The sequence below is a fragment of the Colletotrichum aenigma genome (assembly GCF_013390185.1).
Source record: "Colletotrichum aenigma strain Cg56 chromosome Unknown KSG_Cg56_contig06, whole genome shotgun sequence".
NCBI lineage: Eukaryota > Fungi > Ascomycota > Sordariomycetes > Glomerellales > Glomerellaceae > Colletotrichum > Colletotrichum aenigma.
This window is the reverse complement of record NW_023500912.1, coordinates 2323052-2343282: the sequence shown is the minus strand read 5'-3', so window position 1 is coordinate 2343282 and position 20231 is coordinate 2323052. Positions and strand designations below refer to the sequence as shown.

General features: G+C 55.2%; 7 protein-coding genes across 7 annotated transcripts; 2 read left to right on the top strand and 5 right to left on the bottom strand.

The window, feature by feature from the left end:
- Positions 1–3745: 3745 nt before the first annotated feature.
- CGCA056_v009671 (Transcriptional regulatory protein moc3) lies at positions 3746–5555 on the top strand (the record flags this gene model as incomplete). The annotated part of the gene is made up of 3 exons (XM_037324918.1): positions 3746–4441; positions 4495–5397; positions 5445–5555. 3 exons carry the CDS (start codon positions 3746–3748, stop codon positions 5553–5555), a joined length of 1710 nt encoding a protein of 569 aa, XP_037177050.1.
- Positions 5556–6185: 630 nt separating this feature from the next.
- Positions 6186–6521, bottom strand: CGCA056_v009670 (uncharacterized protein; the record flags this gene model as incomplete). Its single annotated transcript, XM_037324917.1, has 1 exon — positions 6186–6521. The coding sequence occupies one exon, from the start codon at positions 6519–6521 to the stop codon at positions 6186–6188; it is 336 nt and encodes a 111-aa protein (XP_037176839.1).
- Positions 6522–7806: 1285 nt separating this feature from the next.
- Positions 7807–9927, bottom strand: CGCA056_v009669 (uncharacterized protein; the record flags this gene model as incomplete). Its single annotated transcript, XM_037324916.1, has 1 exon — positions 7807–9927. The coding sequence occupies one exon, from the start codon at positions 9925–9927 to the stop codon at positions 7807–7809; it is 2121 nt and encodes a 706-aa protein (XP_037176428.1).
- A 4769-nt stretch (positions 9928–14696) lies between these two features.
- CGCA056_v009668 (uncharacterized protein) lies at positions 14697–14999 on the bottom strand (the record flags this gene model as incomplete). The annotated part of the gene is made up of 1 exon (XM_037324915.1): positions 14697–14999. One exon carries the CDS (start codon positions 14997–14999, stop codon positions 14697–14699), a length of 303 nt encoding a protein of 100 aa, XP_037176427.1.
- Positions 15000–16184: 1185 nt separating this feature from the next.
- rad1 (DNA damage checkpoint control protein rad1) lies at positions 16185–17218 on the bottom strand (the record flags this gene model as incomplete). The annotated part of the gene is made up of 2 exons (XM_037324914.1): positions 16185–16987; positions 17041–17218. 2 exons carry the CDS (start codon positions 17216–17218, stop codon positions 16185–16187), a joined length of 981 nt encoding a protein of 326 aa, XP_037176426.1.
- A 119-nt stretch (positions 17219–17337) lies between these two features.
- Positions 17338–17693, bottom strand: CGCA056_v009666 (uncharacterized protein; the record flags this gene model as incomplete). Its single annotated transcript, XM_037324913.1, has 3 exons — positions 17338–17383; positions 17442–17496; positions 17555–17693. The coding sequence occupies 3 exons, from the start codon at positions 17691–17693 to the stop codon at positions 17338–17340; spliced, it is 240 nt and encodes a 79-aa protein (XP_037176425.1).
- A 404-nt stretch (positions 17694–18097) lies between these two features.
- Positions 18098–19447, top strand: GCN5 (Histone acetyltransferase GCN5; the record flags this gene model as incomplete). The annotated part of the gene is made up of 3 exons (XM_037324912.1): positions 18098–18110; positions 18172–18293; positions 18401–19447. The coding sequence occupies 3 exons, from the start codon at positions 18098–18100 to the stop codon at positions 19445–19447; spliced, it is 1182 nt and encodes a 393-aa protein (XP_037176424.1).
- Between the last annotated feature and the right edge of the window lie 784 nt (positions 19448–20231).

The following is a 20231-nucleotide window of genomic DNA, read 5'->3' as shown; positions in this document are numbered from 1 at the left end:
AAGAAGCAAAAGTTATGAAGGATTCGTCTGCGTCATCTTGCAATATCCCCATTTGCCGGGCGCTGGTCATCCGCCTTGAGTCGGACTCACTCTCGCCTGATCCCCTCCGGCCCCACCCGAGTTCGCTCGAATCTCGAGCAGCTGCGCGACACGCCTGTCCTCTGGACCATCGCTGTAGGTATGGTGGATCTCGGGAACCTCCCTGTGAGATATCTTGGAGGGGAGGGAAGTATGCGGGAGATTAAAAGTCGGGATCTCCATGTGCGGGCCAAATTGACCGAATTATCGGGCCTATCCCCGCCCGAGCTGTTGCCGCTCGGCCGAAATTCCATCGGAGCCTTCCAGAGACCGCAGGAAAATGATTAGCCGTAGCTGCTCAGATAATGACCAAGGGCAGACAGTAAGGAGAAAAAAGACGAGGGTAGTCCTTAACCTGTCGAAAGAGCCCTGGTCGTTGGCTAAGCGAAGATGAACGTGCAGGTCACGACTCATTATGCAGACAGGATTTGAGCAGGAAATTCTCCGAAACCCTTGGACCGGCCTTCCCTGCGGCAATGTGGCCACTCAGCCGCATCGTGCCGGCTATGAACACCAAGCCAGAGTTGATTCCGAGCTCCGATGGTGGCCACCCGAATGGCTGAGACGGTCCAGCCTTCAGCGACCTTCCTGGTCCGCAGCAGCAATTGTCGGAGGAAAGAGCTAATCCTCACGAAAACGAGCAACTTGCGGGCGTTGGCGAAACATAATAGATCAATCTGTGATGGGCAGAAACTGACAGATTTACTTCAATATTACACTTCCCCTCCTCCTTTCGCCTCATGCACTTGCTATGCTCCGTCAGTGGCTCCTGGGAAAGTGGTGTCTGACCCGGGGAGTTAGGTGAGTTGCCAAGAGAAGGCTAATTCATGAGATTCGTGGAGACGATGGCCAGTGGGAACCAAACGTCAAACTTGTCAGAACCTTGCCTTTGAACGGGGAACCCCCGCCAGACCCGAGAGTGTCGACTTGAGTCAGTCTGACAGTGTAATTGCCTCCCTTTGAGTCACAACCGCCTGATGGTGTGTCACAGACCAAGCTGCCTTCTTGAAACCGTCAGACAACTCTGCTGAGCAGAATCGTCGACGCCGACTAAGCGGATGAATGACATGCAGTCGCTTTGATGATGAGTGGTTGCTGGCTAAGTTCCTCGTGTTCTTGTCGTGTCTCGTACAACGGCAAACTCCTAGACAAACCGGTTCACCGTTGGGGTGGGATGCCGCACATCAACGGCAAGGGACCCTTTACAGTCGTGGCCCTAGCGGCTTACAACCTATCCCCGATCAGCTGGTCGCCCTGAAGAGCTGAAGGATGGCAGGCTTGATGAACTCGGGCCTCATGAATGTCAAAGCAGTGTCGATACTCTGCAGCTGGAGGGGACGTGCGAGTGCAGATGTGCCGGCAACCTGATAGTTGATGCCACGCGGCATTGGTTGACTCTGACAGGTGGACGTCCCTTGCCAAGCGGAGCGACATTGCAGACTGTTGCCGCTGCATGGACTTGTCGATGCCGCTTGGTTCGGCGTTGGAGCATTGTTATTCGCTTTCCGGCGCTTCGTCCTCTTGGTTCCTCAGGGCCTGAAGTCTTGACAGGCGGTTGCCATCATCACGGCCCAATCAGACATCTGACAGATGGAGATCGGTCGTTTCTGAGGATCTGCCGGCGAGTGCCCGGCGAGTGCCGATGGAATGGTGTTCCTGTGAGCTTCATCAAGCACGTAACGACGCACAGATTTCCCTCATGCACCGCTGGCTGGGGATGAGGAACACGCGTGCAAACCTTGGCAGCCATGATGACGAGGAGCAGTTTTCTCGGCAGTCTGGATTCTGAATTCTGGATTCATGCAGTGGACATGCGCGTCAGTCAGTCCGGGGAATGTCATGAGTTGTCATTTGAATTTGATGGGCAGTGTCAATCAGATAGACGAACGTCTGAGAGGTTGAAGATGGACGTTTGAAATAAACTCGCAGCTGTCGCGCCAACGCTACATTAAAAAGTGGACACCGCTGATCCTTCTGGGACCCACTCCAGCCCAGTGCACTTGACGCTAAGATGATCGATTCACTCTCGGCCAGCGCGGGATGACCAAAGGGGAAGAACCCCTTGTCAGGCAGTCCACCTTCCTCCTCGACACCTCGAGCAATAGTCCCTCCATCCTGCCATCTACAAACACAGTTTGGCACCAGATTTGAGCTCAATAGAAACACGAAGCTTTCCGTCTCGTCGATTTGGTTACAACTTACCTTTCTCGAATACGATCCACCAAACCTCTTGACGACGGAACGCGAACAAGATTACTAGTCCTCAGTCAATCTTCAGTCAACATTCGTCGTTCGGTTAGAATTGACAACCACCGCCTTCTGCAGGACGTTTTGCCAGGCATTGCCCGCGACTGGATTACCCTTTCGGGTTCGGGCTGAACCGGATGAAACGATCCCATCGCCTTTGATGACGAAGCAACTCCACGCCGTCAAGTGTCGCGTGTGGGTGGGCAAGCATCCGATTACCATACCGCTGGAACCGCCGACTCAGACAAGACTTACCTGTCCTGCCGTCCGACTCAATGAGAGCCGTCTCTACCCATGGGCCAACGGGTCTCTTCCCGTTTATCCATTGGCCTAATTAGCCCCGGTCCGGGTCTATGGGAGAGGCTTCGTCAACACCATGACGCGCTCCGCCCCGCGGGATCTAGACACTCCGCCATGTTCCCTGCTAGGGATTTTCTTTTTTTTTTCTTCCACTCACTGTCTGTCAAGTTCCTCTCGATTCGCCGGAGCCGGGGCCGGAACCGATACTGTCATTTAAGTCTGTTCCCCTCGCAGGACCTAACGGCTGCCTGCCGGTCTGCGGTCAGACTTCGGCGACCCTTTGCTATGAACCACCTTTGTTTGAATGTTTGGACCAAAGAGACTTATGCCAAACTCCTAGTGGCTGGGCATACATGCGTGCTGGAGAAGATTCAACGAAGATGTCCTTCCAGGCCACCAACATGCTGGCGCGCACAAACACATACGCTGACTGACACCTGTCTGAGGTGCCATTTATCGACCGGCTTGCCGAAGAGCCGGGTTATCCCCCGGATGATCGACGCCAGGATCGTCGCCGTTGCTGATCTCTCCTCGCACATTTTGTTTGCCGTCTCAAACATTGTGCGCTCGAGCACCGATGGGAGCACCCTTGATCGACTGCAGTCCGCGCCTCGTCAGGGCTTAGCGGCGCATGAAACAAACCTTCGGGGAGGCCAGACAACAACGTATACACCATCCGCCTAATCTCAGACCACCAGAGATCGTCCTCCGCCAACGGCGCGATCCCGCTCGATCGTTAGAAGTTTTCCCATTCGCTAATGCGTCGAATAGGCGCTGTTGAGTTTCGCAGGCGTCCCATCGGTGATCCAGCCCTTCCGTCGTTCTGTTGCCAACCAGGCATTGGGCTGCTAATCAACCAGCCCTGTACCGCGGATTCCCACAATTTTGCCTGCAGTTCGTCGCTATGACATAGTGGTGTTCTTCTTTTCCCTCCCGCTTGATCTACCGGCCCTCGCCTTTTGGTCTAACCCGAAAGGTTGACCTCGGAACCTGTGTTTTTGGGACGTCGGAACCAAAACTTGTGAAAAAGAGCTCGGCCCCTCATACCCTCCGGAGTTGGTTCCTACGATCTGTTGAACAACGACACCGCTCTCAACATACCAAACACTATACTGCAACAATGGTAAACACCGGCAAGCCATCTGGTGGCTGCAAGCTTTGCAGGGCCAGGAGGATCAAGTGTGATGAAGGCAAGCCATTCTGCATGCGGTGCAAAAAGTCCAGGCGTCAGTGTCCTGGCTACCGCGATCCTTTCGAGGCCAATATCCGCGATGAGACCGAGGCGACGATTAAGAGATTCAAGAAGTCGAGGGGTGAAGACAGCTCAGAGGACGAAGGCAAGGGCCCATCACCAGTCTGCAACAAGCAGTGCTTGACATCGGTGGCTGGGCCAAAATACAAGACGTTCGACTACTCGAACCCGGCTGCATTTCCGTTCCGCGCAGACGATGACTCGACCGAAGACGACGAAGACATTCCTGTGTCCCTATTTGACTCTCTCGACGAACAGGCCTCTTGCTACTTCCTATCAGAGTTCATCATTGTACCCTATACGCCCACTGCCAGGGGCTATTACCGTTTCCTTCCTCGGTTCTTGAGTCAACCGAACGTCTCCAAATGTCTCTCGCAAGCTTACAAAGCCGTGTCCTTGGCGGCTCTGGCGAGTCGACGAACCGTCAACGCAAGCTCTGCCTTATTTCACGCTCAGAACCACTATATGAGAGCTGTCAGGGCTGTCAACAAAGCCATCATGGACCCTGAGGAAGTGAAGAACGACCAAACACTTGGAGCAGTTCTCATGTTGGCGTTTTACGAGGTAAGCGCGTCGGATTGATATTTGAAGTGTTAAGAGGACTAACAAATAGATAGATTCTGACCGCATCTCGGAATTCCATTGCGGAGTACACCAACCACATGAAGGGAGCAGCCATTATTGTGAAACTCAGGGGACAGAAAGGACTCGAGACACCCGAAGGCGAGGAGATGTTCGCCATCACCAGAAACCAGTGCCTGTCAATTCACTGCCTGCCAAATTCACCAGAGGTAGCCGAGTTTACTTGGCTGCTTCACCACGAATGTCGCGGACGTATGCAACACGCCATCGCCAGCATGGATATTCAGAGCAGTCAAATCAGGCAGGACGTCGACAGAATCCTGGGTGCTGGGGACCGCAAGCCCGAGACGATTCAAAAGGTGCTTGACGCTCTCAAACGTGCCCAGGCGCTCGAGGCCAAGTTCCGCAAGCTTAACAATGACCCGAGCCCGCAATGGAAGGTTGATACTGTCGACTGGGTTATGGATCGGCAAGACAACGAACTCGATACGGCACCATCATTCAATGGACCGATCTACGGCTTCTTCAATCTTCCGCTAGCCATCTTGCACGTTGCCACATGGTGTTGCCATCTAATGTTGACAACCACCATCTTGCGTTGTATGGCTTGGCTGGTCGCACCAGATGACTACCGTATGGGAGAGGAGTACGAAGAGCTGAAGAGTTCGGCGATCTTGCGAATCGATGACACCATCGCCTCGGCACCCTTCTTCTGCAAGTGGAACGGCTACGGAGTCGTCGTGGCACAGTTTCCATGCGGACAAAACACCAAGCCAGATGATCCGCTGAAGGGAGCCGCTGGGCTCATGATTCTCTGGCCTTTGGTCACGGCTTACACCAGCGACTTTGCGACCCCGAGGCAGAAGCGGTTCTTGAGGGGCCGGCTCAAATACCTCGCTGACGTTGCTGGTATCAAGCAAGCCAACGTCTTCCTCAACGTAAGTTTGTCCACCACAGACAGCGGACTTCTGCTGACAAGCCGTAGATGCAGATGGAAGATGTGTCTTCGCCATCCAAAGAAATTGAGCGCGACCGTAGGCAAGGCGTTCAGCCCACTTCGGATGGTCTAGAAAGCCTGCGAGCGTTTCCGTTTTAAAGCATCTCTCTCACCGAGCGTGTCCATCTTTCACATTTTCATGGGACAAACCCGGTTTTTACACTCGGCGACTGAGCTTGGCATCAGCAGCAACACTCTCTTTTCACTTCTTGTACAGACGATTTTATTTCACACGCGTTACGACATGGCGGGCATGGGGCATGGGGTGCATCGGAGGAGGTCCTCTGGAGGAGTCTTCTTCTGTGGTGTTGGGGGCAGGCGGAGAATCCTGAAGCTCCCATGGGAGAATGTGGGTTCTGTTTATCTGGGTTTCTTCTTTTCCAGCCGGTTTATCATGTAGCGGGGGGTTTCTTCATTTTCTTGGACTGTCCAGACTTTCCTTCTCTTCACTGTTGATATATCGTTCCATGCCCTGGTTTCTGTTCCCGTTTCCAAACGGTCCTTCTAGACAGTTGTTGGCACGACTTGACGAATTTTGCATGGCTTGGGTTTTTGGGAATAGCACGATGGGACGACTTTAGCGGAATACAGACGAACTTCTTTCCTCAAAGACATCCCTGATACTATTGCATGACGCCTATCCCAGTGATCTGTCTTGATGCAGTGCAAACAAACCAACCCAACACGAAGAGAAAATCCAACATCCAACACTCTCGGCTAGAACCAACCTCACCTCCCGCGCCGTCCAACGCCGATCCTGTCCTCCCTCGTGCGGCCCCCACGGCCCCCGTCTCCCGGCGTCGGCGTCGTCTGCATCACAGCCGCACCCCGGCCCGGCTGTCCCAGCCGCTGCACCGGCGCCTGCTGCTGCTGCTGCTGTTGCGCCCTCATCATCTCGCTCTGCCGCCTGAGCAGCTCGGCCTGGTGCGCCTCGTACTCTGCGTACTCCTCGGCCGAGATGTCCGGGTCGTACGGCTGCTGCTGGCGCTGCGGCGACGATGATGGTAGTTGTCGCTGCTGCTGCTGCTGCTGCGCCTGGATCAGGGCCTGGCGCTCGCGGAGCATGGCCTCGCGCGCGCGGCGGTCTTCATAGGCTGCGATGTCCTCTGCCGTGATGGAGAGGGTCGTTGCGGGGCGGCGGAGCATCTTGGTCTAGGTTGGGGGTTGGGTTGGGTGAGTGAGGTGAGGTGAGGTGAGGTGAGGTGAGGTGAAGCAAGGGGTTGACAAGTGAGTTTGTGTTGGTTGTGTTTTGCTAGGCAACAGACACAATATGATGCGGCGAGGTTTGGGGGTTTGGTTCCAACGTGATCCGTTACCCGTGACGCAGAAGCCTAACGCAACGTAACTCTGTGATGGAAAACTCAGTGGTGGCGATGTGAGGAGCAGTGTGCTCTCTTGGGTTTCCGTCGGATTAGGCAGTCGCTCAAGGTGCAGCTGGGTGAGTTTACACCTTCAGCCAGGGGACCCGCAAAGTCGTCCTTGCAAGGGGTTCTTTTTCTCTCTCTGCGAAGAAGCGGCGCGGGAATATGCGAGAAAGATGCCTGAGTCTGCGAGAGATAGGGCGAAGCGGCGTGGGGTCGTGGTGAAGAAAAGTGTATGCGTCAACGGGGGGGGGGGGGGGGCCGGAGCGCGGAGAGCTGACGATGCAGTTGGTTGTCGTGGGTCGTGTTGTTGGATTTTTTGCTCAGTTGTCGCTTTTTTGGCGCGTCGGCGGCGGCGAGAAAAACACCGCTGGAAATTCAGCGACAACGGGTCACCCAACCCCCGGTCCATTTCAGCCTGCCCCGTCCATCAATGTGCCCTCGCGTCTACCTAGCGTGCGGGTCTTGCCGGGGCGATCCGCGGTGGGGGGGGTCGGCACCGGGGGGGTTCAAGTGCTGGCTCACGCGGGCGAGGGGGCTGCCGGCGGCTGTGGCCAATTGGGGGCCGTTGGAGCGGGACAGTGTTGGCCGTACTGTATCATTATGTTGGGTGAAAGCAGCAGCAACAGCAGGCAGCGAGCAGGCAGCTCAGCCCTAAGAGAAACCCGTCATGGCTGCTACCCTCGGATTGTACCGCCCTGTGATCGGCGGCTCCAACCAGACTTTCGTTGGACTCTTTGCACAGAGGCGAAGATGATTGTCATGTGGCTAAGTGAAGGAAGAGAAATCCAGCGACGATCGAGACCAAAGTAGTTTCGATGGCAATCACATTGACACACAAGAGAGAATTCACATAACCAGAGAGAATTCAAATTATGCATTGTTTTCATTTAGATTCGTTCTACCCTGTAAATGATTGTCCCTTTACCTTTCATGCCCATGAACCTCGTTCCGTCGTAAATTTGTATGATGTCGTGTGCCTCCCGTTCTCAGTACACCCCCGTAGCGTAGACGTGCTCCGCCTCCCATCGCAGGAAATCGCCCAGGTCGTGCCCGAGGTTGTACCCCATCGGCACCACCTCCGCCTCCCCGTCCGTGCCCCTCACCATGACGAGGTCCATCATCGGGCTGGGCGGCAGGCTCTCGATGCTCTCGCGGTTGTACCGCTTGGGGTGGCCCTCCATCGTCCACCGCCGGATGTTGCACCCCTTGGTGAGGAACTTGGACGCGTCGAACTTGCCCTCGTTCCAGAACCCGCTCGGGTGCTCAAACTCCACCGGGATCGGCAGGTTGATGTCCGTCGAGACCGACGACATGGGCGAGTACTCGGACGCCGTCGTGCTGGCGCTGACGCTGGCGGGGCTGGCCAGTGCCGCTGCGGCGGCGGCGGAGGAGATGAGCAGGCCGTGGTGGTCGAAGCCGAACTCCTCGAACCAGTCGACCAGGTCCGCCGTCTCTTCGGCCTCCGACCGCTGCGAAAAGTCCGACGGGTCCGAGAAGAGGTCGCCTGCGCCGCCGAGGATGGCCATCTGGAATGCGGTCCAGTCCAGGGTGTCGTCCGGGTCGATCTTCATGCCCTGGGCGACGTCGGACTTGGGAAAGCGGATCTGTCCGTGGCGGAGGTTGGGGTGGTTGAGTGTGTAGTTTGTCGACTGGAGGAAGACGAAGTCGTCCTCGTCGACGGGGGCGAACGTGCGCGTCGGCTGTTTCTGCGTCATGTCTGAATATGTCGTCGTGTCCGGTGTCGTGATGATCACCTCTGGTATCGTGGGTAGCTGTGGTGCCTGCGGCCGGGGCGCGAACCTCAGCGGGTTCTTCGCCGGCGGAGGGGGAGGGGCGGCCATGTCGTCAATCTCCGCGGTGTCTCTGGTCGTGGAATCTCTGGCGGGTGCGGCGGCGGGCTTCTTTCGCCGCGGGGACTTCTCCTTCACCGAGAAGCGCCGTCGCACGGCTGGGTCGAGGGGCTTAGAATGTGACACGGTGTCGCTGGATGTAACCACCATGCCAACACCTGCCGCTCCTATCCGGCGGGGCAGGTCTTGGAGATGGAAAGGCTCGACGGGTGTCTCACTACCGTCCGTGTCGACTGTCCTCGCGGTGTCGCTCGAGATCCGAGCCTGAGTCTCTCGGCCGGCCCTCAAGGCTTGGAGGTGGTCTGGTGAGAGTAGCTCGTTGACCTCCATCTTGCGGAAGAACTGGCCGCTGAGGATGTCGACGACTTCTTCTCCGAGCTGCCATCGAGCGTTCTTCTTGGACCGTGACTTTGATCGCTTGACCTTCTTTGACTTCTTCCTGCGGGGTCTGGACGTTGAAGAACCTGATACACTGCGGACTGGGGGGGGTAGGGGAGGAGTGCTGTTCGCAATGGCGTGAGGCTTCGTTGACCACATGAGAGGCGAATCCATGTTGGCGATGGTAGGAGATGATGGACGCCTCGTCTCTGGGGTGTTGAAAGACGAGACGGCGACCTTGGCTTCTTCGATGGCTGTCCCTACGGCCTTGAATGCCTCGTCTGTTTCTCGGATGAGGTCTTGAACATTTAGTGACCAGTCATCCGGGCTGTTGTCTGTTCGTGACGCTGAGCTGGCAGGGGTTCCTCTCAGCGCAGGATGTTCTCGCGAGGTCCTAGACTTGGTGTCATGTTGTGTTTGTAAAGGAGCGATGCAAAGATGTCTCCGGTCCGCGAGACGTTTTGGTGCCGTAGAACGAGACGCTCGAGGCGGCGGCCGCGGCGGACAAAGAACGGCATCTCTGCTGTTCGTCGAGGCTGTATCTGTATGACTCTGGGAGCTGCACAAAGAGCTGGAGGACGAGCTGGGTGAAGGCTGAGGCAAGGGAACGGCTTCGGTCGAGGTCCTCTTGATGCTTTGTGTCCTTCGTACGAGGGTGTCCTCCCTCGATGGCCTGCGGGCCTTGGCGTTGGATGGACGTCTGGCCGGCGCCCATGAGTTAAACTTTTGTTGTTGCTGCTGCTTACGTCGGGACTTGAAGATGAAGAGGTCCTCGCTCGCGGCCGAGTCCTCCGAGTGGCGACGTTCCTCCTCGGCGTCGACCGCCTGCGAGCGGCGAGGCGAGATGAACCTCCGGATGCTGAAGCTCGATCGAGACATCCTGATGGGGAGCTTGGGCGTACAAAGGGGATCATGCAGCTGGTCGGGACAGTATGGTTCTATATCGACTGGTACATTGACATATATGAGGGCACGAAGGGGTGAGGGGGGCGCTGTCTCTTTGGGGGCCTTTAACGAGTGACGTGACCGAGAGCAAGACCCTTCAACCCAAGGGAAAGAAACAGGACAAAGAGGAAAGAGGGATGGAGGTCATCCGCAGGCAAGGGCAAAGGCCGCGAGGGTTGGCTGTATGTATGTTGTTCTCGATCTGCAAGTACACAGTATCACAAATAAAAGCAAGCGAGCCGGGGGCCATGTTGGGCCAGCTGATATGTATGGTTCTGTCTGCCTGCCTGGCTGTCGTCCGTACGGGTACAGTGTATGTCGAGCGAGCGCAGGCGTTATCCGGAGGTCCATGGCAGACAAGCCGCAGGGTGGTAGTGGAAGTGGTCGATGGGAATGGTGCGGTGCGAGCTGCGGCGGTGCAAGAAGCCAATGCGATCCCTGTCTGGTCGTGCAGGCAAACTGCGAGAGGGCGGAGGCTTGTAGGGTTCGTGTGTCTTGCCCATCGGCCTGGGGTGGAGGTGGTTGACTCTTCCCGGCTCCTCTCGTTATTTTTGTCCCGCTTATTGGCTGTCTCTGCCGGCAGGTTGCTATTACTGGCCCGTTATGTATGCCTCTGCAATGGACATTTTCCTCGAGGAGGGGGGGGGGGGGGCGGGAGACTCTCGTCGGGGGTCGTTTTTCTGGTTTCCTGGCTGGCTCGTAGTGGTGGGCGGCGGGCGACGACGGCCCGGGGGGGTGACATTGCATGCGTTCATCGCCGGTTCTTCCAGGCGTGAGAGATGTGATTGTTACAAAGATATGAATTCCAGATAGACTGCTTTGCTGTTAAGTTTGGAATACCTCGCCGCCGCTCTGCCGTCGTTTCCATGGTTCTTGCCGCCCCCCCGCCCCGGCTCACAGAGCCAGCCAGCCCATCGTGCAGTCAGCCTTATGGAGGAGGAGGGGTTGCGTTGCTTGACGCGCCGTCGTAGCTATCGAGCAATATGGAACATCGCGGCCGACGTAGAGTGACGGATCAGCTCAGGATCAGCTCCGCTCGTCGCAATTGGAGGCGTATGTCGCACCGCGAAGAGAGACCATCGGTCACCTGCAGGCCTGAGAGAGATGCGACTCGAGGACTTCCTCGCTGTGCGACGACGCAGGCGGCGACGTGCAGTGATGGGCGACCAGTGGGATTCCCATCCGGTCCGGCTCCCTGGCAAGGACTCGCTAGCTCTTGTCCACGAGTTCAACTTGCGAAAGTAGAAGCAGGGGAGAGAAAGACTGTCGACTAGTAGAGCCTGACAATAGACGCAGCTTGCGCTCAGCGAGGTGCGGCATTCACCCAAGAGTGGCCCCAGCGGTGACAGGACAAGGGAGCCATGGGAACCGGACAGCGCCCTTGCTGCGTCTATGCAGCGACTGACGATGCCACAATGTTGAAAAGGGACATGCTAGCACCAACGCAGCAGATGCAAACGACTGACGGACATTTCTGAAATGACAGATTGACACGTCCAACTGCCGGGAGTTATCATCATCTAAGGGTTCAGCACTTGCTGGGCCTGCGGTAGAGACAGCAGCGGCGGCAGCTTACCTGCAATCTGTCAATAGCAAGGCGATTGATTGTTCCCGGATCAACATGCACGTAACGTAGTCCTGCTGGGCGGCCAAGCTACAGGGGGGTTGAGATACTACCTTGCTGAGGTCTTCCACGCTCCCTACCAAGAAGGGCTTTAACAGCAACAGGCAGACAGACAAACCCAGACGTGCTAGTGTCATTCAATCAATTTGTTGCCGGGACTGCTTGTCGATACGGAGCAAAGCAGATCATTGCAGAGCCTCTAGGACCGAATGAGGGGTTGGACGCGAACCGGGGCGACGATGACTGGGCAGGCGCGGGTCGGAAGCAAAAAGAAAAAGAAAAGATACTTGGAAGAAAAAAGAGTCCGCAGTGGCCGCATTTCTCATGCGCCTTCCCGGTGACGCGATCTGGGATTTTGACAAAAAGACCATGGGTGGTAGTGGCAGAGGGGACGGGGGCCTGTTTCATACCCAAGCAATTCCAAGAAGATGTTTTCCCAGCGGAATAATCCAAGGTGCAAGTCGGTCCGGCAAGGTGTCGACAACAGACTCGGCCAGACAGGCTAGAGCGAAAAGAGGATATCGACGGGACCTGGGATTTGAGAAAGACGTGGGAAGACGGGGCGGTCGACTGCTTCCCCGGCCGTCGGCCGTAAGCAAGACACGGCGAACCCACGAACCCTGGACCGACGACCTATGCCCGGTGACGTTGACGATGGACTGTTGTTGGTTCCATTGGCTGGGATGAGCCGGTGAAGAAGCAAAGGAACTCGTGTTGAAAGTGAAGTGCGCCGCCCCCATTCAGCAGTTGGCTGTGTTGTGGTTATGGTATGGCTAAGGAAACATGCAGAGGTTGGGTCAACCTGCTCTCCTCGAGTTGCGAATAAGTTGACCTGACTGAGTGACTGCCTGCCTGCCATAACCCCCCCACTGTGCCCCAACGGCGCCCTCTTTGCCTCTCCAGCTGACTTCTGCTCTGCCCTGTCACTGAGTCGAGAAGGTTCCTGGCCCTTGCAGGAACCGTCTTTGTGCCCTGGAGCTAGCGCGCGGGGTTCGGGGGCCAGTGGGTGCACCGGTGGTTCCTGACAAGGTGCCCGTCGATTCTGATGAATGAGCCTCGATCAGGTCTAGAGGCGACAGAGAGGAGGAACAATCACTCAATCCAACCCAACCCGTTCCAACCAACTATGATTCTAGAATTACCGACAAAGAAACAATCTCGGTCACTTTGCTTTTTTCTTCAACGCAAACTCTTCAAACCCACACATTTTGCCCACTCCAAACCCGATCGCCACGGCTGTCCCTCACCACGCCTGATTATCACCCCATCGAGCCTGCAACTTCCTTCATCCTAACCACCTTACTCTGTGCTGTTCTTCTGCGTGGTATGCTACAATTGCTGATGATTCACGAGCTACTCGCGTTTCCGTATCTTTGCAAAGTGCAGCAAGGCGCCTGAGTCGGCCCTCCGTCATATGCCCAGAACGCCGTTCTATTTCAGACCTCTTGAATGGAACATCGGCGGCCCAACCCCTGCTGCCCTCAACACCCCTGCCACTGTTGCTGCCGCTGCCGCCGTCGCCGCCGCCGCCGCACATGGGCAACAGGGGGGCCGTCAGCCCTCCATCTAAACACCTGGGCCTTTTGGCCTAGAATACCACCAGAATCTATATACCCAACTCCCCAAGAGAAACCTTAACCCCAATAAGGATGACAGGCATGGGAATGACAAGCAGGGGACGAGGACAAAAACTTGGTCGAAGCTGAACCGAAAGTCCGTCCGTCCGTAAGAACGAGTTCATATCCGCACAGCCAAAAAGAACGAACTGGACAGACAGCCTGCTGTTCTCTTGCTCACCGCAGTAATCAACACCCATGTCCCACGTGCCCCACGGTTCGCATTGAGGACTGAGACAGGCACAGTTGAATGCGTGCCGCCGACCCAGCTCTCTCCCATCTCCCAGTATTTGCTTTTTCGGCCGGTTGGCCCCCTCATGTTAAATGCCTGTCTCGGTGGTTTCGTAAGCCCCGTACGGATAGACGGTAGACTTGTTCTGTTTATCGGTGCCATACGGACGTAAGAAAAGGACTCCACCTTGGCAAACACGCGATCCTCACGACACTTTCGAGACATTTTGAGGTTTCCCGATCTGGCCGAGAAAGGTCCGCCTGCAGATACAAAAATCGTATCGAAATTTATACGAATCATATACGTCCGTTAGTTTCCACCCAATCTTTGCCAGTAGGCCTGATAGGCCGGCCCAGTGTAAGAGACGCAGAAGATGGAACAGGGCCGCCGTGGCTAGCAGATGGCGACTGACTCCTTGATCGGTGCCGTACGGATTCGTTTACAATAAACCCAGGAAAGAAAATACTGATTGGACCGATATGCACAGTAGAAAGGAATTTCATGAAACAAGTTTGATAGATAGGAACCGGGGAGCGAATCCGCCAGTCCCTTGTGGAGAGACCTTCTGCATCTTGACCATATTACCACAAGATCTGGATATATCCCGGCGCTTGCCCGTGCTGATTGTTCTCTTAATACTATCCTTGCCGCAAAGTCATCAGGCTATATGAAATTCAAGTAAAAATGGCTGCGACTGCCTCACGCCGGCTTAAGCGCTCGCTTGAATATGAGTAAGCACGGGAAGACACCGTGACATCGGCAAGTTCGTTTAACAATTATGGTATTCTCATCTCTATACGGCCGGGCAAAATGCTACTCTACAGTCGCAATTCTCATCCTCCTCGCTCCAAATCCCAAGCCAACGGGCCATTTCCCCTGGCCATGTGTAATCGGGTAGTGATAGAAATATCTCTCTTCCTCAAGAGATCTGCCCCTCTTCCCCTGTTGCCAGTAAATCCGGCTTATTTTCCCATCTCTAAACGCCACTGAAGAATGAAGAACCGATCGCGCCTCGTCAAGTGACAAGGGTAGCAAGCGCCTGGTGATGACTGCATAAAATAACCGCGGCGATAATATTGGTGGTCTCTTTGAATAGAAGTTTTTTTTCGGTTGCTGATTATCTTTTTGATGTTTTTTTTCGTCCGAGTGGACTGCAGAGTTGAACTCTTCCGGGTATCTTTGTGTGTGGTATTAAATGGTATCGATGATTGGATGTGGTTGTGTATCTCTCCTACAAGATCTCGCTGTTGACGCGGATCTCGTGGTTCGTCGTCGTCTTGATGTAAGACTTGGCGGCGTGCCTCGGGACGTAGGGCGTCTTCTTGACGGGCTCGTCGACCATGAGGCGCTCCTGCTCCTCGGGGGCGCCGTTGGAGAAGAGCGAGGAGAGGGAGGAGCTGCGGCTGGTCCTTTTTGAGGTGAAGCTGGCGAAGGAGGAGACGGAGTCGCGAGAGCTGGAGCTGCGGTGGCCCTTCTTGAAGGCACCGCCGAACCAGCTGCTGCGCTTGCTAGTGTTGCTCTTGGGGGAAAACATCTTGATTTTTTGGGGGTTGTTCAACGAAGATTGTCGGAAGTTGAGAAGTTGTTGGTTGCTTGGTTGAAAGCTGAAGAGTGATTGTTGTTGAAAGCTGAAGAGTGATTGTTGAAAGCTGCTGATTGTTGTTGCTGAAGCTGATGATGCGAATGAAAGTCCGGTTGCAGAAGGGCGGGTGAGACTTTGGATTTATAAGACAAGAGAGTCGAAGAAGATCTCGACGGTTGACATACCAAGACACGCGGGAGTGAGTCGAACTGCGGGTTGCCGATTGAACGACAAACGGACACGCAGTCAAAGGAAAGAGGGGAAAAAACTCTAATCCACTCAGGTGGAATGTTCAAAAGTCGACAATACGATTGGGAAGGAAAAGTGGTCTAGTCAGGGCCGGCTTCACGATGGCTACGTCCGCAAGAGGGAAGAGGTGACCGCGGCTTTCCGCAAACAGACGACAGCAAATATCCTGCCCAACTGCCGCCTGTGAGGAGAAGAGGACAGCCACGCACTGCGGCACTGCCAGACGGCGTGAGCATTCCGGTCGGATGGCCCGCAGTGTCCAGTCAGAAAACTCTTCTGACCGAGACATCAACAATGTCCGTTCAACGCCTCGCCAACGCCCTTGCCGTTTGCGAACAAGACTTCTTCGCTCTCTCTTCCCTCTCATCACCTCCGATTCGCTCGCCCACTGAGTAGGCGACCCAAGTATTTGGGTCTCCGCCCATTTGGGGCTTCGGCTGGTGGCCGTGGTGGGCTGTGGAATGCTGCTCTTGGAATGGCCTCCCACTAGACACCAGGCATGTCACTTTCCCGCGTTGAGGCCTCGATGGGCAATTTCCTACCGCGATGATAAATCGGACGGGTGAACAAGCGTGCATACTGACAGGAGCCTGGGCCACTTGGTCCGCGGGCCAGAGCTGTCATTCCCGTGGAGGCGTCCTGCGGACTCGAAGCCAAGTTCTTCGAGGAAAGGCTAGCTACATGTTATTCGCTCTAAACTCGGGAATGGGGAGCACGGGTCATTGTTGGACTCGACGGATGCGGAAGGGCAAAGCCATATCGTGTTAGCTAATCATGGACATAGTCAGATGGAATAGCCCGTCTACGGCCATCGGAACATCCACCGATCGGAATAACCTTGCCTCGCTTGCGCTTTTCCCCGTAGGACTGTGGCCCCCGGGAAGCTGATTAGGCGTCCAAGCTTTCATCCTCCTCATCCACGTCGTCGTCGTGAGAGATGTACGGCACAAACCGGAAGTCCAGGAAGCTGATCCCATTCTCCTGCTCGACCATGAACTGGAGACTCAAAACCCCCTGATCATCGCCCCTGAAGCTGACCTTGCTTGCGATGCGCATCGCCTCGGTGGAATACTTGATCAGATCAAATTTGTAAGACTGCGACCATGCCTCGTGGATCGAAAAAGTCTCAAGTAGCTCGCGTCCTTTGGCGAAGGTCACGCTGGAGCTGCCCATATCGCCGGCGCCGGAAAGGGTTAAGTATGGCGAAGCCCTCGAGGCTGCAATGGTAAGGCGGTTAGGTCCGGTGGGGGCCAGCTCGGCCAGCGCGTCGAGCAGATAGCGCGCCAGCATAATAATCTTGAAAGAAAGGTTGTCCCGATCGAAGGGAATCTCCTCTGGGATTTCCGGCAGATATGCCGTGAGGCTTGCCGTGGTCTTGACGCCCCCTTCCTCAATCACGATGTCAAATTGACCGCCCTCTTCTTTGTATATCAAGCTGCAAGTGCCGCCGATTCCCAGAGCCTGGTTACTAAACGCATCTGGACGGTAATTGCGGATGTTGCTGTGATATGAGTCTTGTTCCGCCCTTTGTGTGCGGGTCGCAATATCGACGGCACCAAATATTTGCAAGGTGTCGAGTAGGGCAGGCAGCGCAATCTGAAAGTTGGGTAAGTTCGGTTGCGAGCTATCGGCACCGTCACCAAGGTTGAGGGAGTACGTGGTAAAGAGCTTCTTGTCGAGGAACGCAGTACCTAGGTTGCGTCAGCTACCAGCTGTTCAAAAATCCCGTCGACGCTGGCCATACCTTGCAAGACCCTCGAAAGGTCAGCCGCAAATCTGATACCGTCCTCCTGTAGCTGGACATGGACTTTGTTGGTGAAATTGATAGTCTTGAGTAGTTGGTAGAGAGGTTTCGTTGAGGACGCTACAGCCCGGAAGATGGGCTCGGGCTGCGCTCCGGCCTGTGATAACGCACCCGACATTGTGTGTAAATTTGCAGGTGGAATCACCCGAATTGTGGAGGCAGTTGATATGGAAGGTCTTTCTTGGTTGTTTCTAAAGTACAAGGCCGCTGCCGAATTGAAATGACTCTTGGGGTATCTTAGACGTAAACTCCGACTGCGCAGAACATGTACACCGTTCCGAATCTGTGCAAGCGTCGTCAGCAAAAAAAAATCACGGCGAGGCATCGGCGGAAACACCCACGCAATGGCAGCAGAAGCAGGAACACCCAGGGCCGGGATGTTGGTGAGGGATCGGTCTGTTTGGCAATTTAGAACAATTTTCTGGGTTCCTGGTAGGAACGGGAAACTTCTTACTCAGAGCAAAGACACCGGTGATCGAGATACCCGCGAGGAGGAGCAGGAAGGCAATGAAGAATTGCGAGTCCTTGGCAACGGCGGGATGGAACGGCGTGCTAGCAGCAGCTTGCCAGATCTGGGGCAGGGAGGAGTCCATCTGCTAGGTGGTCGAGGAGAGGGATTTGTTTGTTCGGTCGGGGATCAATTGGCGTGTCGAGTATCTCGAGAAAGTGGTCGGTCCTTTGCTTGCGCGAAGTTGTTCACTGCCAGTGGTGTTCAGAAGGTGTTGCTGGCGTGCGCAAGCTCACGAAGGTCGCAGCTTCCCCAAACGTGTTCGAAGCTCCAGGCCGACCCACATTGAACTGTGGCCTGAACAGAAAGGGCTTAACGCCATCCCGTCTGCCCCTGCAGAGCACATCCCCCAGCCCCACTCTGCGGACACCGGCCACGGAGAAACATCAGAGCCTAGCGCGATATGTCATCAACCTTCAGGCATCACGACGACATCTATTGACAAGTTTAGTCGATTAAGGCCTGTTAAGGCTCGGTACTTCGGTCGAAATGAAGGAAGAAAGTAAGTCGCATGATGCTTGTTAGATTTATGCTGCGTAAAGTGTCCTAACGCGACGATCCAGACGCGAAGCGCAAAGCCGAGGACGACCCGTCCTCGCCAACCGCGACCAAGCGGGTGAAGCACAATGAGTCGGCAGAGCCAGAAAAGAAGCCGGCAATGAAGCCTATCCCGTTTCCCGAAAAGGTATGTGTTGTACTGGCTTGTGGTCGTGATGCTCCCAGCGCGTCGAGACCTTCACCACAGCCACCCCTCTGCCACGGACCCGCAAAGCTGACCACCCGTCTGCGCAGCCCGCTGTCATCGAAGAGCGTACCGGCGAAATCGAGTTCCGCGTGGTAAACAACGACAACGCGCGCGAATCCCTCATCATCCTCACCGGCCTCAAATGCATCTTCCAAAAACAATTACCAAAAATGCCTAAGGACTATATCGCGCGTCTCGTATACGACCGGACCCACTTATCCATAGCGATCGTCAAGAAGCCCCTCGAAGTCGTCGGCGGCATCACCTACCGCCCTTTCAAAGGCCGCCAGTTCGCCGAAATCGTTTTCTGTGCTATCAGCTCCGATCAGCAGGTCAAGGGTTACGGTGCGCATCTCATGTCCCATCTGAAGGACTACGTCAAGGCCACGAGCGACGTCATGCACTTCCTCACATACGCCGACAACTATGCCATCGGATACTTTAAAAAGCAAGGGTTTACTAAGGAGATCACGCTCGACAAGAGCGTGTGGATGGGATATATCAAGGATTACGAAGGAGGCACAATCATGCAGTGCTCAATGCTGCCGCGCATCAGGTATCTCGAGATGGGTAGGATGCTCTTGAAGCAAAAGGAGTGCGTGCAGGCCAAGATCCGCGCCTATTCCAAATCCCACATCGTCCACGCCCCCCCAAAGGAGTGGAAGGGAGGTGCCAAGCCCATCGACCCCCTCAGCATCGACGCCATCCGCGCCTCCGGCTGGTCTCCCGACATGGACGAGCTCGCCCGCCAGCCCCGCCACGGGCCCAACTACAACCAGCTCCTCCACCTCCTCAACGACCTGCAGAACCACCAGTCCGCCTGGCCCTTCCTCGTGCCCGTCAATAAGGACGACGTGGCCGACTACTACGAGGTTATCAAGGAGCCCATGGACCTCAGCACCATGGAGACGAAGCTCGAGGCCGACCAGTACGCCACTCCCGAGGACTTCATCCGCGACGCCAAGCTCATCTTCGACAATTGCCGCAAGTACAATAACGAGTCCACGCCGTATGCGAAGAGTGCAAACAAGCTGGAGAAGTACATGTGGCAGCAGATCAAGGCTATCCCCGAGTGGTCTCACCTCGAACCGTAGAAAGGCGGGGGAGTTCCACCGCGAAAGAGGTTTAACATGGCACAGGTTGCTTCATGAGTGTAACGAGCACGGGAAGGCGATTCAGGCAAGGGTTATAGGAGTTGGCGTCGGTCTGCTTGGGAATCCTGTTTGAGGAGCCTGCAGGTTTGGTTTTCATGTTTATCCAAGTAGCTTAAGGCGCGTTTGGGGCAGAAAAGGCGTTTACGGGCGATAGGGCGTCCGCATTATTACTGTACGATATGTCCATTACATACGCTTGAAGCTTCGAGGCAAAATATCACGCTTGCTCAAAAAGAAGAGAATAAGCACATCACATCATGTTTGAATTGTTATCAAATTACCGCTTTTGTAGTCAAGGGTACTTCGCTAAACACAAGAGAGCATCTTCGGGAGCAGGCCCTCGAATGCATGTTTCTCGTTTTCTCGTAATCCCTTGTAGTCACTGTTGCAGACCTCGTAAGTCCTCGAAAAGGAAATGAAATACAATCCTTCCAACGCCAGGGGGAATAACCGAGTGATGTTTGTGCAGGGCTTTTCGCAGTTGGTGGGTGATCTCCCCTATGACCAGAAATCTCGAAACATATCTAGTGTAAGGTAGTATCTGGTCTGCTCCTTTTGAAAGAGTCCCAGAAAGAGAACCCCGAATGATGTTCAGGTGTTCAGTAGCCAGATTCGAGTTCGGGCTACGTCAAAGATTCCTTTGGCGGTCCTGGAGTTGCTGAAAAGCCGATTGAAGTCTCTCCAAGCGTTCTTCAAAGCCGCTTCGTGTGACCAAAGGCGGATA